At 36.7% G+C, this 26736-nt stretch overlaps 1 protein-coding gene across 2 annotated transcripts in view; it reads left to right on the top strand.

Annotated features, from left to right (window-relative positions):
* Positions 1-26736, top strand: part of anapc1 (anaphase promoting complex subunit 1) — a 106755-nt gene that overhangs the window by 7868 nt on the left and 72151 nt on the right. Inside the window, exons 7-21 of one of the 2 annotated variants that reach the window (XM_041252816.1) lie at positions 436-506; positions 711-856; positions 1328-1551; positions 1800-2006; positions 2100-2195; positions 2792-2882; positions 11653-11718; positions 12775-12882; positions 13943-14083; positions 15070-15130; positions 16419-16606; positions 17029-17103; positions 24017-24282; positions 24425-24516; positions 25295-25443. In XM_041252816.1, coding sequence (XP_041108750.1) covers positions 436-506; positions 711-856; positions 1328-1551; positions 1800-2006; positions 2100-2195; positions 2792-2882; positions 11653-11718; positions 12775-12882; positions 13943-14083; positions 15070-15130; positions 16419-16606; positions 17029-17103; positions 24017-24282; positions 24425-24516; positions 25295-25443 — 1981 coding nt within the window. Of the gene's footprint in view, positions 1-435; positions 507-710; positions 857-1327; positions 1552-1799; positions 2007-2099; positions 2196-2791; positions 2883-11652; positions 11719-12774; positions 12913-13942; positions 14084-15069; positions 15131-16418; positions 16607-17028; positions 17104-24016; positions 24283-24424; positions 24517-25294; positions 25444-26736 lie in introns of both variants that reach the window. The other variant, XM_041252815.1, reaches the window with a different exon arrangement.

Raw genomic sequence — 26736 nt, 5'->3', positions numbered from 1 at the left:
CCAAATCAGGCCTGATTATTAACCAAAGTATTCAAGCAGCTGACCCTAATTATCCCTTTAATTGGGTTGAGATAACTATGGGGTCAATAACTTTTTCACATCCGAAGATTCCATGTTTGATTACCTTGCTCACCAAGCACATGAAAGAAGCACCAAACTTTGGTGTTGTTTTTTCTCTCAGGCTCCCTCTATATACTACTACAACCCACAAAAAGATCTGACCAAATTCAAAGTGAAAAATGTGAAAAAATTTAGAAAATCAGACGGAGCAAATGCTTTTTCACGGCACTGTATATATACCTCTGGTAGCCTGTACGATCATGCTGTGGATGTTGGGACTAGAATGTATTGCAAGGGGGAATCTTTTGTTGTAGCTGTAATGTGGACTCAAGTTGGCATCATGGTTTTTATTAGTCATTTAAATTTTGTTTTCAGAGAACCACTGCCAACGGTTTTCAGCATGCTTCATCCGCTGGATGAAATAGCACCAGTGTGCAAATCAGCAGGTGAGTTTGTACTGTGGTCTGAAAATATGATTTGGTCATTTAGGCTAGTTTACCTTGAATATTGCATAAAGGATGTTGGTGGTACATTTAATTGACCACCTAGTTATTACATACATACAATTGAACTAAATGCTTTTGGTATCATTTATAATTCAGTGGTGTCTTATTATTCATTTTGAGTTCTACATTTTATTTTCCTAACAGGTCTTTTTGAAGCTTTACGAGTACAGTATGTTTCAGACAGTACTCTCAAGATTGTTTTTATCAGCTGTGAACCATCAATTGTCATGACTTATGATACTGTGCAGAATGTACACACTGTCTGGGCACTACGTGAAGTAAAACCTGAGGTATTTGTTATTTTTAAATGTAAGATGTACGTTTTCATTCACTATCGTTTTACAAGATTTTTATATCTTATTTCCTGCTTTGCCATGACCGACCCAAAGGTGAAATATGCAAAATAATTACGTACCAGATATCTATGAGTGCAGAAACAATAATATGGTTATATTTTAAGGACATATATTATGGGGTAATAAACACACAACATTAAATATTACCCATTAAATATTACCCAGATTCAGGGGATATGAAGACTTTTGGTGACACTGCTTGTCACAAGTTGACTTGCTCGGGTTCTGCTGCTTTTCACAATATTTCTGCCTTTATTTCCATTTAAAGAAGATACTAATAGTATATTATTGTACTTCAGCAGGACATTCTCCCCTGCATTATTCATTTTCTTTTTTTTCATTCAGGATAAATGCATTTGCCTAGCTGTTAGAAAAGCTCCTCTAATTTTACTGTTATCTTCACAGGAGCAGGCCGTAGTTCTAAAGTACCCTGACCAGATTGGAACTCCACAGAACATGGCTGTTAACAGCTCATTGACAGCTCACCTCAGGAATGTCTCCAAAGATTCTCCTGCAGCCTCCCCATTTCAGAACTACTCTTCCCTTCACAGCCAGGGCAGGACAACCGCCTCTCCAGGACTACACTCTCGATCTCACTCTCCTGCCATCTCTAACATGGCTGCGCTCAGGTTAATGAATACATTCATTCCCATTTCTTACCAGTTAGATTGGCCCTATTGAAAAGCCCCTATTAAAATAAGTGTACAGGTCATGCCATCTTTAGGATGCTTTTATTGTATAGTAATACTAACAGGATAATTTGTAAACAGCCAGAGACTTAATTATGTGTCTTATGAATGTCGGCCTAAATAATTGTTCCAGAATTCTGGCATGTGTAGCTGTATTGTTTAGTTACATTCTGTTTAATGATTTACAGCCGTTCGCATTCCCCAGCCATTGGGGTTCCTTCATTCTCAGGAGTTCAGAGGTTCAACATGTCTTACACCCCATCTCCGAAGCGTTACAGTACCTCCCACTCCCCAAACAGCACTTTTAATGACTCCCTCTTAGCAAATGAGGCTGAACCAATTGCACCTCGACTCTGCATTGACCATCTGTGGACAGAGACTATTTCAAATCACAGGTACATCAGTTTTCTTGTTTTTTCTAGCTAGGGTTAATGATATCCTTGCACTAATTTAGATTAGTTACGAATGTTCTTTTATTTTATTTTTAGAGAACGGAATTGCCAAGCAACAAAAGTATTCATTACCTCAGACCTCTGTGAACAGAAGTTTCTGTGCTTTTTAGTGGAATCCCAGCATCAGCTGAGGTAAGGAGATACCTGTTCTCATATCTTAAGCTGTGAACAAAGAAGTCTTATGGACTTATCTAGTGATTTTTAAAAGCTTTTCCCTGGGGCTCCCCAAAAATGAACAGGTTTCCAGAGAAATTCAACCTATATTCAGAAGGGTGTTGCGTGTTACGATATACTGTATATGTTTGTTTCAGGTATATCGAAGGAATGTTGGACAAGGAGATTCAAGTACTATGTAGCTGCAGAAACTGCTTTCAGATCCAGTCTTGGCGTACTGTTTGTGCCTTAGATCTGATTACTGCAATGACTTATTTGTTCCTAATTGAAACCCAGTTGTAAAGCTGGCACCACTTTTAGCCGGTTCTATATAACATATACCAGTATAAGAAGAAAATAGTTATAAATAATGCTTTAAAACTGTCACCTTCCAATTCTTCTGTATGTCTGGCCAAAAACTAAACGGTAAAGAGTATTGCAACACCCTGTTAATTTTTTACTTCGCTATTCAGTCGACATCAACATCAGGAACATGCTTATTTTATTAACTGATTTATTTTCAAAATGCCTTAGTTTTCCTTGATTTAACATTATGTATATTCTTTGTGTTGCAGATGTGTAAAATTCCTAGAAAGCAATGACCTGTCTCAGTTGATTTTTTTATCCGTCACCACTATTTCAGCTAGGGATGCAGCACCAATAGAGGTAAGCTTTTTATTGAACACAGTTGTAGATTTCAATCGCATACATTTTGAAATCTTACTGGGACAATGTTACTTTGGGATAATGAATTAAGGGTCCTTTTTGAATTGCAACAGTATCCAATTAGCTGGAAAAAGCTGAGTTTGTCTGAATTTTGGGCATATTCATATTAGCACCCTTCCCTAACTAATTAATATTAGAAAATTGATTGGATATTTCCTTTAACCTTATTGGTCAATATGAAGTTGCTAATCTCTGGAAATAGACCTAGAATGTTATCGTTCAAACTAAATATAAATATTCATTTATGTATTTACCCTTTTTTCTGCTTGATAAAAGAAAATCTCTGAGCATTGTTAGTCAGTGTAGACTAAATGTCTCCACACAGATGCGATACAATTTTTTTAAAAATTGGAAACGAGCCACTTTCTCAGCAACATGAACATACGCACCAGAAGCAACACGGAGGCGATGCGACAGGTTTGAAAACTGCCAGAGCTATACAGCTGTTCAGATTTGCTATTGACAAAACTGTGATCAAGACCGGTACATGATGTGGAAATTGAGTGTCATCTCTGATGGTATTTCAACAAATGGCAATAAATCATAGACACCAGGCTTATCCAGTTCCTTCTAAATGGACTCCAATATATTAACTTTCAAATTTGTATTTTTATAATTGTGATGACCTTTGTCATAAAGTGCTGGGTATTTTTTCAATGGGAAGTATTATTGTTTCCTCTGTCATTTTGGATACTGCTTCACCCTGCTGGACCACGTGCATTGAAGCTGTTCTCTGATTGCTCAATGCCCTAGTTGACGCTTGACAAATCATTAAAAAATAGGATTCAATCCTATTTATTTCACGCTGCTCCAGTGCTGCCATGTTGCCACTCCTGCATTGCCTGTGGTGTGAAAGATACCTATCAAAAGTATAGGTTCTATTCATTTTGATGCATAGCTGCACAGTTACGCTTGCTATGTTATCTGGTGGGTAAGCAGCCTTTAGTCTGCTTTCTCACTGTTCTATACGTTCAAACTATCTATTTCCATTTAGCATAGCAAATAAAGTTAAGAAAAAAACACAGAATATTGTTTGCTGTCAGCGGAAATGCAGTAACAGCAACAACTAGTCTCTGGTTTGAATGACAAATTGTCCAATTGGATCCAGACGGATTTACTTTCAGCAACTTTACTATTTCGGCATGTTATAATAACATTAGACGATGCTCTCTTTTAATCCTTTTTTGATTTAATTGTTAACATTCTGACTTACACTTGCTACAAGATATCATTACAGATAAGAGTGGCTACAAAGTAAATAAAATCAGTAGAAAATAAGATCAAATTAAAATAAGAGCAAAATAAAGAATACAGTAAATTACATTTGAGAGAATTTGACTAAGAGCAGTTAAGCTTGCAGTAAAAAATATTTGCTTCTAAGAGTAAATTCCATTAAGCGAACATAGTAAGTACAATCAATGGATAATTAAGAGCAGTAGTAGAATACAGCAACGTATGGAGTAGTTCAGTGCAAGTACAAGATGATGTAAGTACTGGTACAATTGGATGCATTATAGTCTTGTATAGTCGAGAGTTGTGAGGTTTACAGATTCTGTCCTAACAGGTGTGTCTTGAGGAGGTGCCAGGGACTGAGAAGTCATGATATCCGTGGGTAGGTCATTCCACCACTGAGGGGCAAGGGTGGAGAAGGAGCGGGATCTGGAAGTGGTGGAACGGAGGGGGGTACCGCTAATCTGCCGGTGGTGGAGGGGGTGATTATAGGGTGTAGGGAGAAATAATTGTCTGGAGATAGGAGGGAACAGAAAGGGCGAGACAGCGATAGGCATGTACAAGAGTTTTAAATACAATGTGAGCAGTGATAGGGAGCCAGTGGCATGGCGTGGCGGGGGGGGGTAGAGGAAGATCTGAACATCATCAGCATAGAAATGATAGGAAAGCCATGGGAGGAGAGGAGGGGACCCAGGGAGTGGGTATAGTGAGAAAACAGGAGGGGTCCCAGGACTGAACCTTGGGGGACACCAGTTGAAAGGAAGCAAGAGGGTGAGCCATGCCAGGACACCCGGTACGTGATATTGGAGAGGTAGGAGAACCAGGCAAGAGCAGTGTTGAAGAGTCCCAGGTCAGCGAGGGAGGACAGGCAAATGGGACAAATGAGAGGGAGATGGTATAATCAGAGAGTAGAGAGTTAGGGACAGAGAGAAGAGCAGTTTCAATGGCATGTGCCAGATGAAAACCGGATTAGATGGGGTTGGGCACAGAATGTTTCGACAAGAAAGCGGAGCGCTGCTGACCTACTGCTCGTTCAAGGGTTTTAGAGAGGAAAGGGAGAAGGGGGACAGGATGGTAGTTATGGAGGGATGAGGGATCAAGGGAGGTTTTTTTTAAGATGGGGGTGATGCATGCCTGTTTTGAAGGCAGAAGGGAATCAGCCAGAGAACAGCGAGGTGTTGAGTAGAGAGAAAATGAAAGGGAATAAAGCAAGGGCAGCAGCCTGGAAAAGGTGAGTGGGGTGAGGGTCCACAGCACACATGGTGGGTTTATGGGAAAGATCAGTCCAAGTAACTGCATAATGCATATAATACAACATTTTTCACCTACTCAAAAAAAAAAAAAAAAAAAAAAAGGTAAAAAACATACTAGATCAAGGAATGTACAACTTGTTCAACAAAGCAGGCTATTTATTTAATGAAATGTCCTTGCGGTTTAGCCTTTGTAGGTAAAACAAGCCGCACTCTCAAACACAGTGAGCATGCCACAGCATCTACAACATATATTTAAGACACCTAGAAAGGGGTACGTTGATATTGATGTTGCCCTTAGAAGGATAGAAAGTCACTGGATTTTTAAATTACAAGCATTAAATCCTAAAGGGTTAACTGATGAATGGGACTTGTGCCCCTAAGACTTTTAGAACAGTCAAATAATATAATGTCAGACATCTAATTTGTCATTGAGGGGTCATTATTATTGGATATAATTAGGGCTTCTGTTTTTTGGTTTTATTAATTGTATTTTTTGGTGCTTATTTTTAGCTATTTTTGAGTTATGTAAATCTCAGGTTTTTTCTTGGCTTTCGTTTTTGATGCACGTATGAAATTTAGTTTTTTTTTTTTTCGGTTACTTCGCAAAATTATTTTTTTATTTTTTATTTTTTGGTCAAAATATGTATAACAACTCCACAGTACTTGCACACTTAAGTTGTACCATCTTTCCTGAGCTGTCTTCCACAACGAAATCCCTGTGGTCACGGGCACATTTTTCTGTTTTTGTGTAAGCATTTTTGAACATTTTGCCACAATTCTGTTTTAACCTTTAGCAGTCCATTTATTCAGTGCTTCTCAGGCGTGTCAGATCCAATTTATTTTCACACGTGCTGTTTATTTTACACTTGATGTTAAAAGTAATTTTTTTTCAGAGTAAAACAGGTTTGAAAGGCACTGAATTTCAAAAGGACACTCTCTACTGAATCTCCAGCCAAGCCAGACAGCTTGTTCGTTGTATTTTTCACATACCTCTTTATAGACGTGCATACTGATAAATCGGCTCCTGATAACTCGTTTTATCACCAAACTCCTCAGTAATGCGATCCAAGTAATTATTTTATTACTATAAGATCTCAAAAAGCTCTGCAAATGTCTGGTATTCTTTGTGTGCTGGATGCAGAAGCAGCTACCTCCTTTGTTATATCCGTGTTATCTCTAGGGCATGGGGCTATGAGATACGCCCCTTTTTTTCCGGTTTCATTCTGCCTTTATTGGTCTCACTCGGCCATTGAAAGGTTTTCTCTGCCATTTGCGGTGAAAAAACGACTAGAGACCTGTGCTTTATGTCTTTTTGATGATGTCGGACAGGGTCCGACACGGACTGGAAAGGGAAAATTGTAATGTCAGACCTGGTCCGACATAAGACTGCAAAGGGTTAAATCTTGCAAGCCGAGTCTCCAGTAGAAATGTAGGAATGTGCTGTCAATCAGTAGTTGGGGTGGGTTTAAAGTATTCAGAACTAATCAATGATAGATACAAGTCAGGAAGACTGACTTTGCCCAGTAGCACAGGGCAATGTATTTATTTTTTTTTTTTGTATTAGGTTTTATTTATTTTTTTATGTGAAAGTGGTAAAGTCAACATGAATAGATTAACCATTTCCACAGTTTTTATGGTGTTTTCCGGTGTTTATTGGCTGTCCACCGATTTCATTTTTTTTCTATTGCGGGTGTTTTATCGGGTTTTCTTGGTTAAAACCGAAAATTTGAATCCCAAGATATAATTTAAATGTGAGCCCCTTCACTAAATACCTTTTGGTCAGTGATGTTGTTTTTTCTGTTTTGTTCGGTTTGGGCGGTGGTTGAATGTTAACATAATTGTTTTTAATTGACACCTTAATTACAGGATAATTAATGGCATCTGTGAGAGGACACAGGCTGTATGCCGTATTCCTTTGAATTTAAGACCCCCTCATTTAAGATGCAGCCCAAATTTCCCACCCTCAATGTGTAATTATTTGTATACATTTTTCGTTCTTTTCCTAACCTCTTGGGAAGAAGGAACTGGGGGAGACAATACAGATAAAAAATATAGCAACAATACAGAATACAACATGGTGTCAAGTCAAAAGCAAGAATATTACAAGACACAATAAACTATTAAAACTAAAATATCAAAGAATATACCTTCATTAATTGAATGAAAGTTATTCTGGGGGGGAATGCCATAATATGCACTTAATCTTACTTAAACAATTGTGCATCTTTTTCGGCAGCAGTATCCCATGATGCCGTTGTATTGGAGTCATATCTTCCCAAAAGAATGAAAAAATGAAAGTGTGTGACACAGACATATAAACATTATATGCATGTAATCTAGTAGCCCATGTATTCAATGTTTAGGTAACTAATTTGACTACAGTGTGTCACGAACTATAACGTCACAAAAATTAATAAAGACAATAAATAGATTAATGTCAAGAAACAGCAAGTGGAAATGTGCAAACCTGATAGGTTACTGTCAGTCGTAAAAGGAGCAAAATGTTTCTACTTCCATACCGTGAAGGTACTAAAAATAGTAATCCGGAGCAATTGATCGATACCGACATTCCATCTGAGCTAAGGGATGTGAAGCGCAGAGCTCTACGCGCAGAGAGATCAGTAGCCCCTGTTGTATCCTGAACACGCTGAGCAAAGAAAAAATACCTCTTCAGGAGTAGTGAAGGACAGATGCGCCCCTCCATGATTAATCTTCAAAACAACTGGGACGAAGCTTCGTTTATATCTTTGCGCCGGTGACAGCAGAGTAATCCACATTAAAGATAGCTTTTGCCCCTGTCCGATGACCAGAGTGGATTTTTGAGCAGCCTGGAGGAGTCTTCGTCGTATCTCAGTAAAATATCATGGCGCGTGGTTTATTGGAATCCTGAGGGCCACCTGCGAATATGCTGATGCCCTCAATTTAACTCCACAAAAGGGTGGTCATCTTGGTCAGATACCAATGCAGAATTAATTACAGAAAGACCTTAAGTCCCTTTGGGAAGTCCCACCAGTCTGACTTTACAGAGACAATTTCTGTCCTCAGTGACCGCCATCTTATCCTGCATAGCATCAATACAAGCGTTGCATTGATTGGTTTAGTCTTTCTGTTGTCAAAAATAATCTCTGGTGATATCCTGCCTGACAGTTGTTTCACAGTGGAAACAGTATCAAAAACCTCCTGTTTAAGAGCTTTGAGGATAGTAGCTGTTTCGGTTACGTTTTGAAGCGCAGGCCACAAAGCCACGTCAATTGCTTCCTGAAATGATCCACAGAAAGTGTGCGCAACCTCTGACAAGTGGATGTCCCAGTCATGGGTGTCCAGTGTCCTCTTCATACTCTTTTTTTCCTCCGATATGGATTGAGGGGAAGCAACAGGTCCCTTGCGTGAAGTAGCCAACCAGAAATGTTAAGTAAACCTATTTTTATATAAAAAAAAAAAAATAATCACAAAATAATATAAAGAGCGTAAGTTGTTCAATTATAAGCGAAGTGGTGACAGGAGCTCTATCAGCAAGCAGCCATCCCAGTGGTACGGTCACGTGATCTTGTTGCCTATTTTTAATACACGATTCACTATGCTCAAATTTAAGTCACAGGCGGTTTTTGAGAATTTTTTTCGAAGGACTATGGTATGTAATGTTGTTTTCCTCTGTTGAGAATCTTGATGAAGGTGCGTGTTACACCAAAACGTTGATGTCTCTTAACTTTGATAATTAACTAATAAAGTATTTTGGTGAGCAATAATTGTGGGTGTGGAAACTTCTTTTTTGGGTTTTTTTTTTGCCATGTTTAACATTGTTGGTAAAATAATTATTTTGTAATGCTTTATTTAGTTAATTATTTCCCTGCAAGATCATCCAGTGTCTTGGATTATGCAGTGCCTTGCAAAAGTATTCAGACTCCTGACCAATTCTCTCATATTACCGAAATTTCGTTCTGTTTGATATTTTATTTTTAGACACTAAAACTCAGAATCAATTATTGTAAGGTGACATTGGTTTTATGTTGGGAAATATTTTTAAGAAATAAAAAAAACTGAAATATCTTGCTTGCATAAGTATTCAACCCCTGTGCTATGGAAGCTCCCAGTTTGCACTGATGAAAGAAATTGCCCTAACAAGGACACAATTACCTTGCCATTGGCCTCTACCTGTGAACCATTAAAGTTGCTGTCACATTTTCTGGATAAAAACCACACTGTTGAAGGATCTTTGGTAAGGTTGTGAAATTGAAGGAAAATGAAGACCAAAGAGCTTTCTACTGAAGTTAGAGATAAAGTAATACAAATACATAGATTAGGGAAAGGGTACAAAAAAATATCCAAGTGTTTGGATATCCCAGTGATTACAGTTGGATCAATAATCAGGAAGCTGCATCACACCACCCAGACACTGCCAAGAAAAGGCCGCCCCTCAAAACTCAGCACTCAAACAAGAAGGAGAGTTGTGAGAGAAGCCACAGAGAGGCCAACAATCACTTTGAAGGAGTGTGGCAGAAAGTGCGTAGCGGTGGTGTAAAATCACGAGACTCCAGTTCAGTTTCTGTGCCTGGGGTTTTTATTTCCTTCCCCAGGTCAGGGAAAGCGCACTCAACAAAATACTAATTATAATAACAATAATAATAATAAACAGTAAGGAAGTCGGGATACACAACGATGTGTAACCCGACCACATAAAGTGTAACGGGGTTGCAGTCCCAAACAATAAATAAAAAAACGAAAAACACTGCGTCTTCCTCTTCTAATCCACGTCACAGAAATCACCTTTCAGCAGGACAATGATCCCAAGCACAAGGCCAAAGCAACACTGGAGTGGCTCAAGAACAAAAAGGTGAATGTCCTACAGTGGCCCAGTCAAAGTCCTGATCTCAATTCCATTGAGAATCTGTGGCACTATTTGAAAACTGCGGTCCACAAGCGTCGTCCAACCAACCTGAACTACCTGGAGCAAATCTGCCAAGAAGAATGGGCCAAAATCACTCCGACACTGTGCAAAGCTGGTACAAACTTACCCCAAAAGACTTAAAGCTGTTATTGCAGCGAAAGGTGGCTCTACCAAATAATAATGTGTGGGGGTTGAATACTTATGCAAGCAAGATATTTCAGTTTTTTATTTTTCTTAAAAATATTTCCCAACATAAAACCAACGTCACCTTACAATAATTGATTTTGCGTTTCAGTGTTTTATAGTAAAATATCGAACAGAACGAAAGTTCAATGTACCATTTGTAATTCAGTAATATGAGAAAATTGGTCAGGGGTCTGAATACTTTTGCAAGGCACTGTATATTAAGACGAGGTATGTAATCAAAACAGTGCTATTTCTAATAATTTAATATTCAAGAAACCATTATATTTAAATAACTATTAAACCTTTTTTTTTTATTTTTTATTAAATACTTTCAGGTCTGTCGAACATTTTATTCAGTCTTGCAAAATAATGCAACACGTCTGTCACGTCTACGCAGCTGTATCACAGTTCGTACAAATACAATCAAACTTTAAATAAATTAGAAAAGAAAGTTACTTTGACTTAAATGAGAAATATTTTACAAATAACACTTACTATGCAGCTTCTAACATGCAAACTTGAGACTGCAACAAGCTTTAAAAAAAAATTATAAATATGCATGTTGAAACTGTGTGCATGATGAAAACAGGAATTACATTTCCTATCTTACAATACCTTGCTGTCATTATTATTGTCTGTAGTTCAGTGTTTGCATCTAGATTTATGTTGGGAGAAAGTCGTACCAATTTCTTCTTGTGTCCCACAATCCACTGCATGAAGACTAACTGATCCAAAGAAATTTCTTGTATTAAAAAAAAAAAAAAACAGCATCCTCTGATTGTAAACATCAGTAATGGGTTTAAATTCAATCACAGCTGAGCTCTGCAACACACTTGGGCATGGAACTATTCGCACAACATGAAATTTTTGTTGTACTTTCAAATTAACGAACCTCAATAAATAAGTATGCGTTATACTAAGTAAACTACTATATAGGCTACTGCATATTTTTATTGGAGATTACAACACAGAAACGTATATTGTTTACATGTTATTCAGTTGAGATTAATTAGTGTATAGCACAAAATGTCCTTTTAATACTGGTTTAAGCATGCTGTTGTTGTCAGAATAAATTGATGTTTAATTCAAAACACACATGCAAATTGTGATTAATTGTGTTCCTTTACTGTGTCGTGTACCCCCCCCCCCCAAACAGGGCATAGATGCCATGCTGGTTTTGGAAGTCAATGGTAGCCTGGTTTTGTACACTGGAGTTGCTCGGGTATGTATTTAAGAAATTAAAAAAAATAATTGTGTTATGCTTGGTTGTGTGAATGTTTGGACTGCGTAGAAGTGTTTATTATTTATATTACTAAAGGATGGAATATGATGCTTGCTTTCATTGGGGTATTTAGGAATCACCAAGAAACTAAGCTAAATTGTGTAATACGCCAACACCAGATGTCTTAGATATAATTGCTCTTCAAGAAGATATGCTGCATCTGGTAATTTTCCAATTGTTAACTTAAAAAAGAGCTGCAGACATCTGCAGTAATCAAATAGCAAAAAAACAACAGCTACATCAGGATTTGCACAAAACTGATTCAGTGTTCTAATTTATCACCCTCAGGAAATGTTTTGGAGAAAAAATGTAATATACTGTACTGTATCACTGTCCATTTGAATGTGTGGATCCACTGCTTTTGAATTGGAGCAATACACCATCTAAATTGGATGGTGGTTGGTCATGGGTTGATGTACTGAATATACTGTGCATGTAATGAACTCATTAAGATCTCAAAAAAATGTTAGGTACTCTGTATTAACAAAATAAGTGGGATATAATTACTGTAGCTATGCATGTTCAATGCTAGACATATGCAACAGCTAGGGAAACATCTCAACAAAGCTTGGTGCTTTAGTTTTGTCTTGAGTCTTCGAGTAACTTTAAAACAATGACATTAGATTTATTTTGGATTGTTTTGAGTTCAGAACCTTTCATTGCAGTGAAGCCTTGAAATAGACGAACATATAAAGTTAGGTCATTCAATACAAAATTAAAATATGTTACATTGATATCAGGCTACTGGCAAGGCCAAGATTTCTTTTTAAATCAACAGTCTGTGAATTGGGATAGACCAATCACAAATTGCTTGGTTATGTCTTTAGTATGTTCTAAGTGACTTATCGGTGTGACAAACATGCTGTAGATGCAGCACTAAGCCACCCATTTACTGTCATTATGTCTGCAGTAATTAAAAATGTAACTTTATCTATACCTATGTGAGGTAGAAAACATGTGGATGTTAATGTGTGCTTTTATTTATTTTTTAATAAGGTGGGCAAGGTTTTTATTCCAGGACTACCTGCTCCATCTCTGAACCGGTCCACTCCTATGCCACGACCCAGCACTCCCCTTGACAGTATCAGCACTCCAGCAAGGCCTGTAAGTAGGCATGCACATCATCTGGATGAGGTAGGGTTCATGGAAACAAATGAAGGCAAATTATTTAAACTTTGTCTTTTGCACATATGTTAACATGTTGTGTAACTTTAGAGTGCTTGTTTGAGGCCACAGGGGTTTTACCATACAATTAAAGACCACGCCTGCAGCAGCATCCACACAAGCATTCCTTCAGTCAGAAGCTGAAGGAGCAGACTCTACAATAACTTGTTGCTCATTTTGCTTTCCTATGAGGCTGTGCATTTCTGTTATCTCACCTGTGTTTAAAAAAGAGGAAGTCAAACTAATTGATTTAAAAATTATTACGCATTTTTTACTCTTCTTGGTATTTTACATAAATATTATCAACAGGCATATTTGGCTTATATTAAATTGTCAAAAATATGCATTTTTACTCCATATAGTTCTTTACTGCTGGCTAATCCATTACTGTTATAATTAGGGATGCAAGTCATTTATGATTGATTTGGTTGGTTCAGACTTCAGCTGTTTTTGACTTGGTTTTGGGTAAGATATTAAAACAAAAAAAAAAAAAAACTGGATTTGTGCAGCCAAGAGAATGGGACATTCATTTTATGCGTGCAAAATGTATTTCTTGTTTTCCTTTCCTTTTCCAATATCGTCACAGTCGGTTGGAAGTGGCAAATCAACAGCAGTTTTTTAAATTAAAAATATTGAATCAGCATGTTGACTTCAAAGCGAAAATGTTTGGAAACATTTTAATTTAAAATGTCACCTTGATTTACAGCTCCCTCCAAAAATACACACAATTCTTGTTTATAATGCTGGTTTATTATAGCCCTTTAGTATAATACATATGACTTAATGGATAATACCCTTACACTTGAATTCAATCAATATGCTGGTAAAATGTAGCAACAAAGTAGTCAATTCACGTGCTGTTGGCTTGGGTGATAGTGCACCATTTAAAATACGATTTCTCTTTAGTATGTAGGAGTGGGAGTTACACTTATGGATAAATGTTCTGCTTATTTGAGGCAAGCCAGTTAAACCTACTGTTTTCCTCCCTTTTAATCACTAGGTTGTGATGCTGTCACCTGTGTCTGAGTTAAGAGGGTCTACAAAGTTTAATGAATCCTCCTTAATAGAAGACTGTACTGTCCAACTATATGGAACCTATATTCATGCCATGAGAGACCCTGTTCATAACCGAGTTACTTTGGTAAGAAAATTACCTGTTTGGTTCACAACTACCAAAGACCTGCTGTGGCAGCGTGAATTAGTCCCCTATAACTTGTTTAACAAAGACAATGTTTTAGATATTGTTAAAGCATTGTACATACAGTAATCTGTTGTGTATACGCCTGTCACATATTCGTTTATTATTTTATCAATCTCTTTATTAGTTTATTATTGAACAGAGAAGATTAGTTTAGAGATTGTAGATCCTATCAAGGTTTTTGTATACTATGTTGTATGTGCTGCGTGCGCAACCATTGCTGGTAGTGTCATGTGAGCTGTTCAGTGTGTTTATGTAAATAAATCCTGTTTTCCTGCGGTGTGTATCAACTTCAACCTCCATCTTGATCTCCTACCTGTCACTCAGCAACGAATGCACACACTGGATTTAGGGGAGCTCCCTAATAAAAGCTGACTCAAAACAATAATTGTGAATATAGTAATTGTTATAGCTCTGTATAATGGTATTTAAAACAGGATTAATTTATCTGCCTTTTTACATATCTGCCCTTACTCTGGTCCTACAGCAGTCAGATACGTGACGGATTACTGTGCTCTTTTTATTAAATAGTTCTATCCCCTTGAAAGAAACCTATATGCTAAATAGTTGTAGGCAATAGATACTGTGTGGCTCAAAAATGATGCTTGTGTTATCCAAGAGACCATGAAGAAAGCAATAATGTGTAATAATTAGTTTCCAGTAAATTGTGACACATGATGACACATTTTCATTACTCATAACAAAAATCCACAATACAGTTTAAAATGTCCACTTTTGACATATAATCCAGGTGCCTGTAATCCTAATTATGTACTAAAATCAATGATGCAGTGCCACTGCTCCAGTTTTTACATTATTCAGAAATCTAGTACTTTTTAGATGACATGTAAAACCTCTAAGTGAAATTTGTAACAGGATTATTTATGGTATAGTATTGGCTTCTGAATTATTATTTTTTCTTTCTCCAGGAAATGAGTAATGGTTCTATGCTTAGGATAAGCATTCCTGAAATTGCTAGCTCAGAATTGGGTAAGGATAATAATAATGTAATAGGAAAACCTAAATATGTGTGTGAATAGAAGTACATTATAAAAGAACTAGAAGTATTGTCATAATCCAGTGTAACACCACTGTTTACACCCAATTACTATGTTGTTGTTATTGGCCCATCCACAGAAACACAGTATGCCAGTTGTGAAATGTAGAGGATATCACACTAACCAGTGAGGCACAACACTCAGTTTGAAAGGAAATCAATTTCTAGTGTTGGTGAAATTAGTCCAGTTGTTAGATAATTTGAAATGTGAAGCCATATTTTTAGTCAAAGTTGTATAATATTGTTTTCTGACCTATATATAGATCCAGGTCGATATTTGGACAGTTATGTTTTCTAAATGTATTATTTCCCACATGGAATTATTTAAAAAAAATAAATAAATAATAAAAATAATGTAATAAATACATGTAAATTGCAGCGCAGAAACAGCATCCAATCAGCAAGCCATATTTCCTGAATGTAATTTTACTATCTTGATATGCTGGGCAATGTACTGCAGTATTTTAGTTGCCTGTAGTATGTTTGGATTCACAGTGGAGTGAATAGACCAGATTGAGTTTACTCAGTGGAAAAGACTGGCAAATGTGTTCTAAAGAGTCTGCAGTGCTGCATTGACTTGTGTGTCATCATACTCTTATTAGTTGGTGAACTGCTTTTTGCTATGCTCTTTGTTCAGTGGGCTTGCTGTAGTTTACTTAACTAATTTGAGATCACAGTTAACCACATCTGGCTTTTTTCAGGAAAGCAAGTGCCTATAACATTTGTTCTTGACAGGGCAAACTGTCTTCTGCTTGCCATACTACTCATTATTGAGGATGTTATTGAACACAATTTTGAGTAATTATCATCTAGCTTCATTTCCTGGTACCAACAGTAAGGGATACTATGGAGACACTGCATACAACTGTTGGTAGAGAATCTCAATGGGAAATCATTCACTTATTATTATATACAATGGACTTCACAAAATGTTTTATTTCAGAATTAGAAAATTTGCATTTTCACTATCTTGTCCATAAGTCATATTATTCATTCAGTAATGTAAACATACACTTGTGTCAGTGAGTGGTGTTATGCTCAATGTATTATTAATCAATTCTAAAATGGGTTATTGCATGCATCCTGAATTCTCAATGTCCTGCTGTTTCTTCATTAGGGCCCCGAAAAATGCAGCAGTGATATTACTGATACACGGTGCTAATATACTGTATATATTCATTATTTTTTTTACCTGTGAATCCATTTTTTTTCTGTGTGTAGTAAGAAAATGTTTGCTTGCAATCAAATATATCCTCCCGAAGGAAATTGCTGTAAAAGTGCTGATTAAATGGTATAACATCCACAATGCACCTGGGGGACCCAGCTGTCATTCAGAGTGGAATGTGTTTGTGACCTGCTTAATGACGTTGATGGGCTACAGCACCGACCGATTAGGCTGGACACGCAATGTGAGTAATAGTTTTTTTTTTTTTTTTTCTTTATCAGCTTTCTGTTATTCTAATAATCCTGGTGCTAATTAGAGAAGATGTTCTCGCCAATTATTAGCAGCATTCAGTGGTTACCCAACACCTTTCTTGTGTTTAAGAACTTTTGCTTCTTTTTTGTTGTGTGTTTCATACATTTCATTCAGGATATGCAGTTTATTTTCAAACAGTAATAACCTTGTCTGCATATTTCAAATTAAATTATTGTAAAATTCAAGCAAAGACCCAAAAGAATTAAAATAATTACATTTTTATAAACCAATTTAGTTAAACAGATGGCAGAAATCCTCACATGTTCTTTTAAACGTGAGTGTACCCAACCAAATCCTTCTTGTACACCATTTTAATCCCACTCTTTTTTTTTTTTTTTTTTAATGTCTCAACAGCTCGATTTAGAAGGCTCTCTCTCTCCAGTCATTGCTCCAAAAAAGGCCAGGCCATCAGAGATGGGCTCCGATGATGTAAGAATGCTTCTTAACTACATTTAGATCACATTAGTTCCAGTTGATTACTATACAACCCATAAGGTTAACAACTTGGAAATCGAATCTTGAAAAATATTAAATTGTGTATTAAACCCTTTAACGATTTATAAATAATAATCTTATGGTGGATTGTAAATAGTTTTGTAAGTGAACAAATTAAAAGACTGGCCCAACCACAGAGAATTTACAGACCTGATGTATTGCCTTCTTGTTCACTACCTGTTTTAAATAGCAGGGTGTAACAGGGGGTCTTAGTATCTGCTGCTTTTGTTGTGGGTGTCCGCTGGATGATGAGAGAGAGACAGAGGGATGCAGTTGACAACACCACTCAGGCGTCCAGGTTTTAATTCAAATAAACAAAAGTTGCAAAGGTGGCTGCCACTAGGGTACCAGCAATGAAAGCCCTAGTGCAGGAGGACATACACAGAGTGTAATAAAAATAATAATCCCAAAAATGCAAAACAAAACATGGTGAGAAATTAAACATGGTGCTCCCACTAAAAGGGAGGTCCCGCTCCGGAACCTACTCTGTGACACAACAAAAGTAACTGTTGTGGGATCAAAATCCCCTAAATTAATCCCTACACAATTCACTCACCCTGGCTCTCCACAAAGTAGTGTGGCTGCACGTTTGTTGAAACTAGAACAAAAGAACTGACGTTCCAACTCCTTTTTTTATACCTTGTAGCTGAGATTAATTGATCATCAGTTAGTCAATTAAGCCCCTGCCACATTCCGAACATGGATTTGGCAGAGTTGGATTTAACCCCATCCCTGCCAAACTTAAATTAAAAACTTTCCAACTTTCTGTACAACTGCAGAAACCTGCCATATCTGGTGCACATATCTGGTGGACTTTTTTAGAATCTAAATTTATGTAAGTGCTGATTAGGAAAGGGATAATGCCTTTCAGAAAGCAAGCAGACTCTTATTATTGCTTCAGGATGATCAGTAAAAATGTACAGACATGAGGTACAAAACATTCCATGTTGCTATTGTTTCTATGAGAATTAAATCATTTTAAATTATACAGCAGCCTAAAATAAGAATACAGTAAAAAAACATGTGTGAATGTGTATGTATGTACATATATATATATATATATACACACACACACACACACACACACACACACACACACACACACACACACAGAGCTCTGGAAAAAATTAAGACACCACTGCAAAATTATCAGTTTCTCTGGTTTTACTATTTATAGGTATGTGTTTGGGTAAAATGAACATTTTTGTTTTATTCTATAAACTACTGACAACATTTCTCCCAAATTCCAAATAAAAATATTGTCGTTTAGAGCATTTATTTGCAGAAAATGTCAACTGGTCAAAATAACAAAAAAGATGCAGTGTTGTCAGACCTTGAATAATACAAAGAAAATAAGTTCATATTCATTTTTAAACAACACAATACTAATGTTTTAACTTAGGAAGAGTTCAGAAATCAATATTTGGTGAAATAACCCTGATTTTCAAGCACAGCTTTCATGCATCTTGGCATGCTCTCCACCAGTCTCACATTGATGTTGGGCGACTTTATGCCACTCCTGGCGCAAAAATTCAAGCAGCTCAGCTTTGTTTGATGGCTTGTGACCATCCATCTTCCTCTTGATCACATTCCAGAGGTTTTCAGTGGGGTTCAGGTCTGGAGATTGGGCTAGCCATGACAGGGTCTTGATCTGGTGGTCCTCTATCCACACCTTGATTGACCTGGCTGTGTGGCATGGAGCATTGTCCTGCTGGAAAAGCCAGTCCTCAGAGTTGGGGAACATTGTCAGAGCAGAAGGAAGCAAGTTTTCTTCCAGGACAACCTTGTAGTTGGCTTGACTTATGCGTCCTTCACAAAGACAAATCTGCCAGAGTCCTGCCAAGCTGAAGCACCCCTAGATGTGTCCAATTTTCAGCTTTGCCCAACACCTGGTCGTCTAATGGTTAGACGGAGACCTGGAGAGGCCTACAAGCCACAGTGTCTTGCACCCACTGTGAAATGTGGTGGAGGATCGGTGATGATCTGGGGGTGCTTCAGCAAGGCTGGAATCGGGCAGCTTTGGCATGAATCAAGCCAAGTACAAGGTTGTCACTGGAAGAAAACTTGCTTCCTTCTGCTCTGACAATGTTCCCCAACTCTGAGGACTGGTTTTTCCAGCAGGACATTTTTCAATGCTCCAAGACACACAAAAGCTGTGCTTGAAAGTCAGGGTTATTTCACCAAATATTGATTTCTGAACTCTTCCTAAGTTAAAACATTAGTATTGTGTTGTTTAAAAATGAATATGAACTTATTTTCTTTGCATTATTCGAGGTCTGACAACACTGCATCTTTTTTGTTATTTTGACCAGTTGACATTTTTTTCAAATAAATGCTCAAAATGACAATATTTTTATTTGGAATTTGGGAGAAATATTCTCAGTAGTTTATAGAATAAAACAAAAATGTTCATTTTACCCAAACACATACCTATAAATAGTAAAACCAGAGAAACTGATAATTTTGCAGTGGTCTCTTCATTTTTTCCAGAGCTGTGTGTGTGTGTCTATATATATATATATATATATATATATATATATATATATATATATATATATATATATACACACACACACACAGTTGTAGTCAAAAGTTTACATACCCTAATGGAAATGTATAATTTCTAGAAATTTCTCAAACAAAGAATTTTAGAAAATCTTCTGTAGCAAAAGTTTTGCTTTTATGGATGAGGAAAAAGTTACAAGAAATAGATGTCTACAATTAATTATTTCAGCAATTTTTTTTGCTACAAAAGATTTTTCCTATAATTTGTTTTATAATATCTAGAAATCCTAAATTTCCATTTGAGCTTTTGACTACAACTGTGTGTGATGCATGCATATACTGTGTGTGTGTGTGTGTATATATACACACACAGTGCCTATAAAAAGTCTACACCCCCTTGAACTTTTTTTCACATTTTGTTGTGTCAGTGCTTCAGTTTCATGCATTTAAATTAGGTGCTTTTCTTTGTTTAACACATGTGGGAATTACAGGTGTAGCACTGTGCAGAGATGCCAATGGTACTGGTTGTAATTAATGTGTGCTCAGTAAATACATATTGAAAATGTTATGTTGAAAAACCTGCACAGTTCTGTCAGTTTGCAATGACTAAAACCATAACTTCACAACAGCAAGTCTGCTTGGTTTCTCAGAGCTTCTAAATTGTAAATATAAATAAATTTGCCTTTACGCTCTGCAGTTAGTCCTTCAGTTTAGCCTATGATAGAGACGTGAAATTGTGGGGCTATTTGGATAAGTCTCTACCAGCTTTGCACATCTGGACACTACAATTTTTGCCCATTCTTTGCCAGTCCAGATGTGCAAAGCTAGTAGAGACTTATCCAAATAGACTCATGGCTGTGATTGCTGCCAAAGGTGCCTCTACCAAATATAGACAATTGGTTGCACCAGAGTTTATTTAGGGTGTGCCATAGCAAAGGGGGTGAATACTTATGTAATCAATTATTTTCTATTTTGTATTTGTAATTAATTTAGAACAATTTGTAGATTTTATTTTTCACATTATGAACTTTTTTGTGTGGATCAGTCGCAAAAACTCCTAATTTAAATCCATTTCGATTCCATGTTGTAACACAATAAAATGTGGAAAAGTCTAAGGTGGGTGAATACTTTTGAGTGCCACTGTAACCTGAAATTATGTGAAACACCTTAATTGCACACAGGTGGACTCCATTCAACTAATTATGACTTCTAAAGACAATTGGTTGCACAAGAGCTTATTTAGGGGGTATCATAGCAAAGGGGGTGAATACTTATGCAATCAGTTTTTTTCTGTTTTATATTTGTCATTAATTTAGAACAATTTGTAGATTTATATTTTTCACTTTGACATTGTGGACTTGTTTTGTGTTGATCAGTGGCAAAAACTCCTAATTAAATTCATTTTGTTTCCATGTTGTAACACAATAAAATGTGGAAAAGTCCAAGGGGGGGGGGGGGGTGATACTTTTTTGAGAGCCACTGTATAAAAAATATATATATATATATATAAATGTATGTATGTATGTATACTCACACACAGTGTCATGAAAAAGTATTTGCCCCCGTCTGATTTTCTGCATTTTTGCATATTTTTGAAACTGAATGTTATCCGATCTTTAACCAAAATCTAATATTAGATAAGTGACCCTGAGTGAACAAATGACACAAGATTTTGATATTAATTTTATTTATTTATTAAAGAAAGTTATGCAACACCCAGTGCCCCCGTGTGAAAAAGTAATTGCCCCCTTAGACTCAACAACTGGTAACGCAACCTTTAGCAGCAATAACTGCAACCAAACTCTTCCTGTAGTTATTGGTCAGTCTCTTACAGAGCCGTGGAGGTATTTCGTCCCACTCCTTCATGCAGAACTGCTTCAACTCAGTGACATTTGTTGGTTGCTCGTTTCAGGTCCTGCCACAACATCTCAATGGGGTTTATGTCTGGACTTTGACTAGGCCATTCCAAAATTTTAAATTTCTTGTTCTTCAACCATTCTGATGAAGACTTGCTTGTGTGTTTGGGATCATTGCCTTGCTGCATGACCCAGCTGTGCTTCAGCTTCAGTTCACAGATGGATGGTCTGATATTCTCCTGTGGAATTCTCTGATACAGAGCAGAATTCATGGTTCCTTCAATGATGGCAAGTCATCCAGTTCCTGGAAGCAAAGCATCCCCAAGTCATGACACTACCACCACCATGCTTGACCGTTGGTATGTGGTTCTTACTGTGGAATACAGTGTTTGGTTTTCGTCAGACATAACTGGGCCCATGTTGGCCAGAAAGTTCCACTTTTGACTCATCTGTGCATGGAACATTGTTCCAGAACGCTTGAGGATCATCCAGGTCCTTTTTGGCAAACTTGAGATGAGCATTCATGTTCTTAGTGAGCAGTGGTTTCCGCCTTGCTACTCTGCCATGAATCCCATTTTTGCCCATTGTCTTTCTGATGGTGGAATCATGAGCACTGACCTTAGCCAAGGTGAAAGAGGCCTGCAGATCCCTGAATGTTGTCCTAGTGTTCTTTGTGACTTCCTGGACGATTTTACGCCTTACTGTTGGAGAGATTTTGGCAGGATGGCCACTCCTGGGAAGTTCTGTTGGTTTCTGTCCCAAACTTTCTCAATTTGGACAATATGACTCTGACTGTGGTTTGATGGAGCCCCAGAGCCTTAGAAAGGGCCTGTGTGCTGACAACTTCACTCTAATGGTAAGGGCCAAAGTTAGTCAGATTTATATTGGGTAGGGCTGGACCAAATCAGGCCTGATTGTTAACCAAAATATTCAAACAGCTAACCTAACTAACCCTTTAATTGGGTTGAGTTAACTGGTGGGGGGGGGGTAATAACTTTTTCACACCTGAAGATTGCATGTTTGATTACCTTGTACACCAAACAAATGAAAGAAGCACCAAACTTTGGTGTCATTTTTTCTCTCAGACTCCCTCTATATATTACTACAACCCGCAAAAAGATCTGACCAAATTCAAAGTGAAAAATGTGCAGAAATGCAGATATTCAGACAAGGGGCAAATACTATTTTCACGGCACTGTGTGTGTGTGTGTGTGTGTGTGTGTGTGTGTGTGTATATATACACACACACAAATGTGTCTGTTGTCTACATTCACAAATTGTTATAAATATTGCTTTTGATTTATTATTACAAGGAAAATATACCTTTGACACCTATCGGTAATGTCGAGACAGGGTTCTCAATTAGTTTTGTAATGCATATGAAACATTTACAGTGTTAAACTACGCTGGTTTTTCTTTTACTATTTTCTTATTTTTTACTGTTAACTGTACAATATTGATTTATTTTGTTCAGAAGCAGCTTATAAATTGTATTGCTTCATATTGTTTCTTTACATTCATATTTAAATAGCCTAAAACGTAATTTCCTGTTTGTTGTATAAGTCCAGTATTACAAATATTATTATCTATGTATTTAAGTAAGTATCTTAAGTTATTTGAAGACTGGAGCAAAATAAATAATCAATAGTTAATGGAGAATGTCTCAAATTGAGCAGGGAGATTGAATTGTATTTTGCTTGTATTTACTATTAAAACATCAATTTGGGTAAAGGCAGCAGCTAAATAAATGTCATTAAAGTTACCCATTATAGTTTACAAAGAGTGAGTAATAATATGCAACTAAATTGAGGAAAACTAACTATTTATGAATAGCTTCAGTATGAAAAGATGATAAATGAAATACAAAGGAGACAATATTTCAACTGTTGATTTATATACGGATGTTAAAGCACCTTCATTTCACTGATCAAATACTTCTCAGACACTACAAGCAGACAGACCACTACAAGTCTAGCACATGCATCAAAGCACCATTTGAATCCCTTTTTTAAAAATTCATCTCTCAGGGTTCCACCTGCTTCTATTATAACTGGGCTTATGGAGCACCAACCAAGGAAAGGGGAAATTCAGGCGTTTTTAAGGCTGTTGCAGTATAGCTATATACCTTGGTATGGACTCTGCATAGGAGCAATACAAAAAAAAAAATGATACGACCATCATGGGCAGTATTCGGGCACTTGCATGAAGCCAGGCTTTGTAATAAGAAAGAACATGACATAGCTTACATTTTATTCTTACTGCATAGTCCATAACCTGGCACTGTCAGTTGACATATAATAATACTAAGGGACAGATATTTTTGTTATGTACACATATCATTTATTGTGAAAAAAAAATAAAATCTTAGGTTAAATTAAACCAAATGAGGCCTTAATTTTGGTTTAACAGTTCTGTTGGTTTCTGAAATACATTTTGAAAGAAATTAGAGTATATATTTGATATTTTTATTTTTTTCCTCCTTAAAGGACTGGGAGTACCTAGTGAGTTCTGAATACCACCGGCAGGTAGACTCTCATGTATTGGCTAGTGCCTTGAATTTAGATTCTGTTGAGCCATTGCCCCCAAATGAAGAACTTTCATCCCAGCTCAGCCTTGACCATTCAGCACCTCTTTTCTGCCACATTCCTGCTGTGTTCTATGTTCTGCACTTAGTCTACGAAGAACTTAAACTGGACAACTTAATGAGAGATGGCACTCGCTCCCTTGTAATTCTTTTACTGCAAATGGCAAGGTAAAGTTAATATTTGTATTTTTTTTATTTGTATATTAATATGAAATGTTATTTTGCATACTTTTCTGAAAGCAAAACAAATCCATTGCCAGACTGTTTGAAAAAAACAATAAATAAAAAAAGATATATGTTTGTCTTATAGGGATCTACAGTTTGAAGAATATATTGATTTTTACTGGCGGGATTACCCCTCATTTTTTAAAACCAGTAAACAATCTTGCATAATTGACCAAGGTATGTCTAAATGAAGTATATTTAAAATGATTTTAGTTTTATGTAGAATTGGGACCGTTTTCTTTTGTCTAGAACGGGTGTGTCAAGTTTCTGGATGGCCGTAGTGTCTTCTGGCTTTCGTTCCACCTGATCTCTCAATTACTTCATTGGTCTAATTATTTGATTAATTGGACACATTTAACACTTCTCTCCAAGTCTCAAAATGTTTACTAGCTAGTGTACCTAAATCAAGTTCATTTTGTAAAATAATATTAAATCTGTCCAATCCAACAAATAATTACATCAGTTAAGTTAATTGCAAGTTTAAGTACGAATGAAAACCAGAAGACCCTGCAGCCCTCGAGGACTGGAGTTTGACACCCCTGGTCTAGAACCTCTCTCTCTCTCTCTCTCTCTCTCTCTCTCTCTCTCTCTCTCTCTCTGGGTGGATGGTTATTTTTGTGCATTTTTCCTTATGAAAATGTTCTGAAAATTACTGCATTCTCTGCTCCTGGATTTTATCTACATCCCTGCAAGTAGTTAGCTAAGACAGGACATGCCGATGAACCAGGAGAAAGCAACATTATCAGAACGTGATGCAATATGCTAGTGCTGAAGCAGTCCCACATTTTAAGGAAGGATTGATTGTAATGGGAATTGAAATATAGGTCATGCAGTGCAGAGGCTCACAAAATTGAAACACTGTTTTAAAATGTATTAAACATGTGTATGTGTAAAGATAGTGACAGTAAATCCCACTACATGTATTGAAATAGTGTGTTTTTCTTCCTCTCCAAAGCTCAAATTGGGCATATGAACCAGCCGTCTTTCTTCACTGTAGAGCCTCCCTGTGTCTTCCAGTGGCTAAGTTGTTGTCTTAAAGGAGGGGGAGTACTGCCATTCCCATATTTACCTGGCATATGTGAAAGAACTAAACTAGTAGTTCTGGTATGTATCTTTTTTCAAACTATTTTTAAATGCTGAGTCTAATCTCTTCAAGCATTCCACAAAGTAAGGTGTATAACATTGTACAAGGTAGTTAGAAATCCACATGGGGACAAAACAGCAACTGCAGAGAAAAGTGAAATTTGGTATGTGAGCTCAATTGTCCCTCCTTTTACTGTGGTGGATTGGGTTACTGTGTATCACTACAGTAATTTTACAAAAAGTATAAAAAATAGGTTCTAGTGCTCTGCAGAGAAAACATGGAAATATGCATTTTTTACTATGCCAGTGATAGCTTTTAGAGAATCCCGCAAGGAATCATCCTTCCCACAAGAATATTGTAATGATGACACTCCAATCGGCGATTCTAACTTTTTTTTTTACCCCTTCTTTTAAAAATCAAATTGTTAATTATTCCTGTATGTGATCTAGCCACAACAAAAAAAGGACAGTAAATTAAATGCTATAGACTTAGTGTTACAATTACACAATGTAGAAGAATTACTCCAATAAACCTGCAGTACAAATGGCAGAGGTTTAATTTTTAAATGGTTCCAGTATGACTTTACAAATTAGTCTGAACATGGTACCCTGGAGTACCCCAAGCAAATCTGCAGTTTTTATCTAATTATTTATTTTTGGCACTGGGCCCATATGCATATAGCAAAATCATTATCAAAATATACTTTAAGACAAAGACATTTGTTGTTGGATTTATGTCTACAGTTTTGCATAAGTATGCATCCTATGTTGTTACAGATTAATAATTACAGAGAGATTGACACAATTATTTCTTCACTTAACTCAGTTGTTTTAAAAACTGTTAAGAACTTGTTGAAACAAAACGTCTGTGAGAATAAATAGGCTATCCCGCTGCTGTTGCTGTGTTCTGCATTGAACATTGAAACATGTATTTTGTGTTGCTGACAGTTTCCTCCCAAATAATTATCAAAATACAGTAATCCGTTCACACTAAATTAAAATAAACCAACTATTCTATTCAGTAGAGCTACAAAGATGATAAAACATTGTATTACTGTAGTTGTATTAGGCAGCATTATAATACGATCATAATAAAATTGTCTGTTTTAAATGTCAATAAAAGTTGTGCTTATCGCACAGTGATGATAATGGTCTTAATGCAAGTCATACTGCTAAGCCTAATTTTCTTTTCTGATCTTTGCATCTGCCTGCACACAAAGCTGTTTTTGTTTTTACAGGATATGGGGTGACATGAGAAATAGTCTCATGATGTAAAAGAAAATGAGAGACTGAGGTACAACTTTACCCTGGGGT

Source organism: Polyodon spathula, chromosome 6 (assembly GCF_017654505.1).
Source record: "Polyodon spathula isolate WHYD16114869_AA chromosome 6, ASM1765450v1, whole genome shotgun sequence".
Lineage (NCBI taxonomy): Eukaryota > Metazoa > Chordata > Actinopteri > Acipenseriformes > Polyodontidae > Polyodon > Polyodon spathula.
Note: the sequence above shows the minus strand (reverse complement) of the source record. Positions and strands in the feature narration are given on the sequence as shown.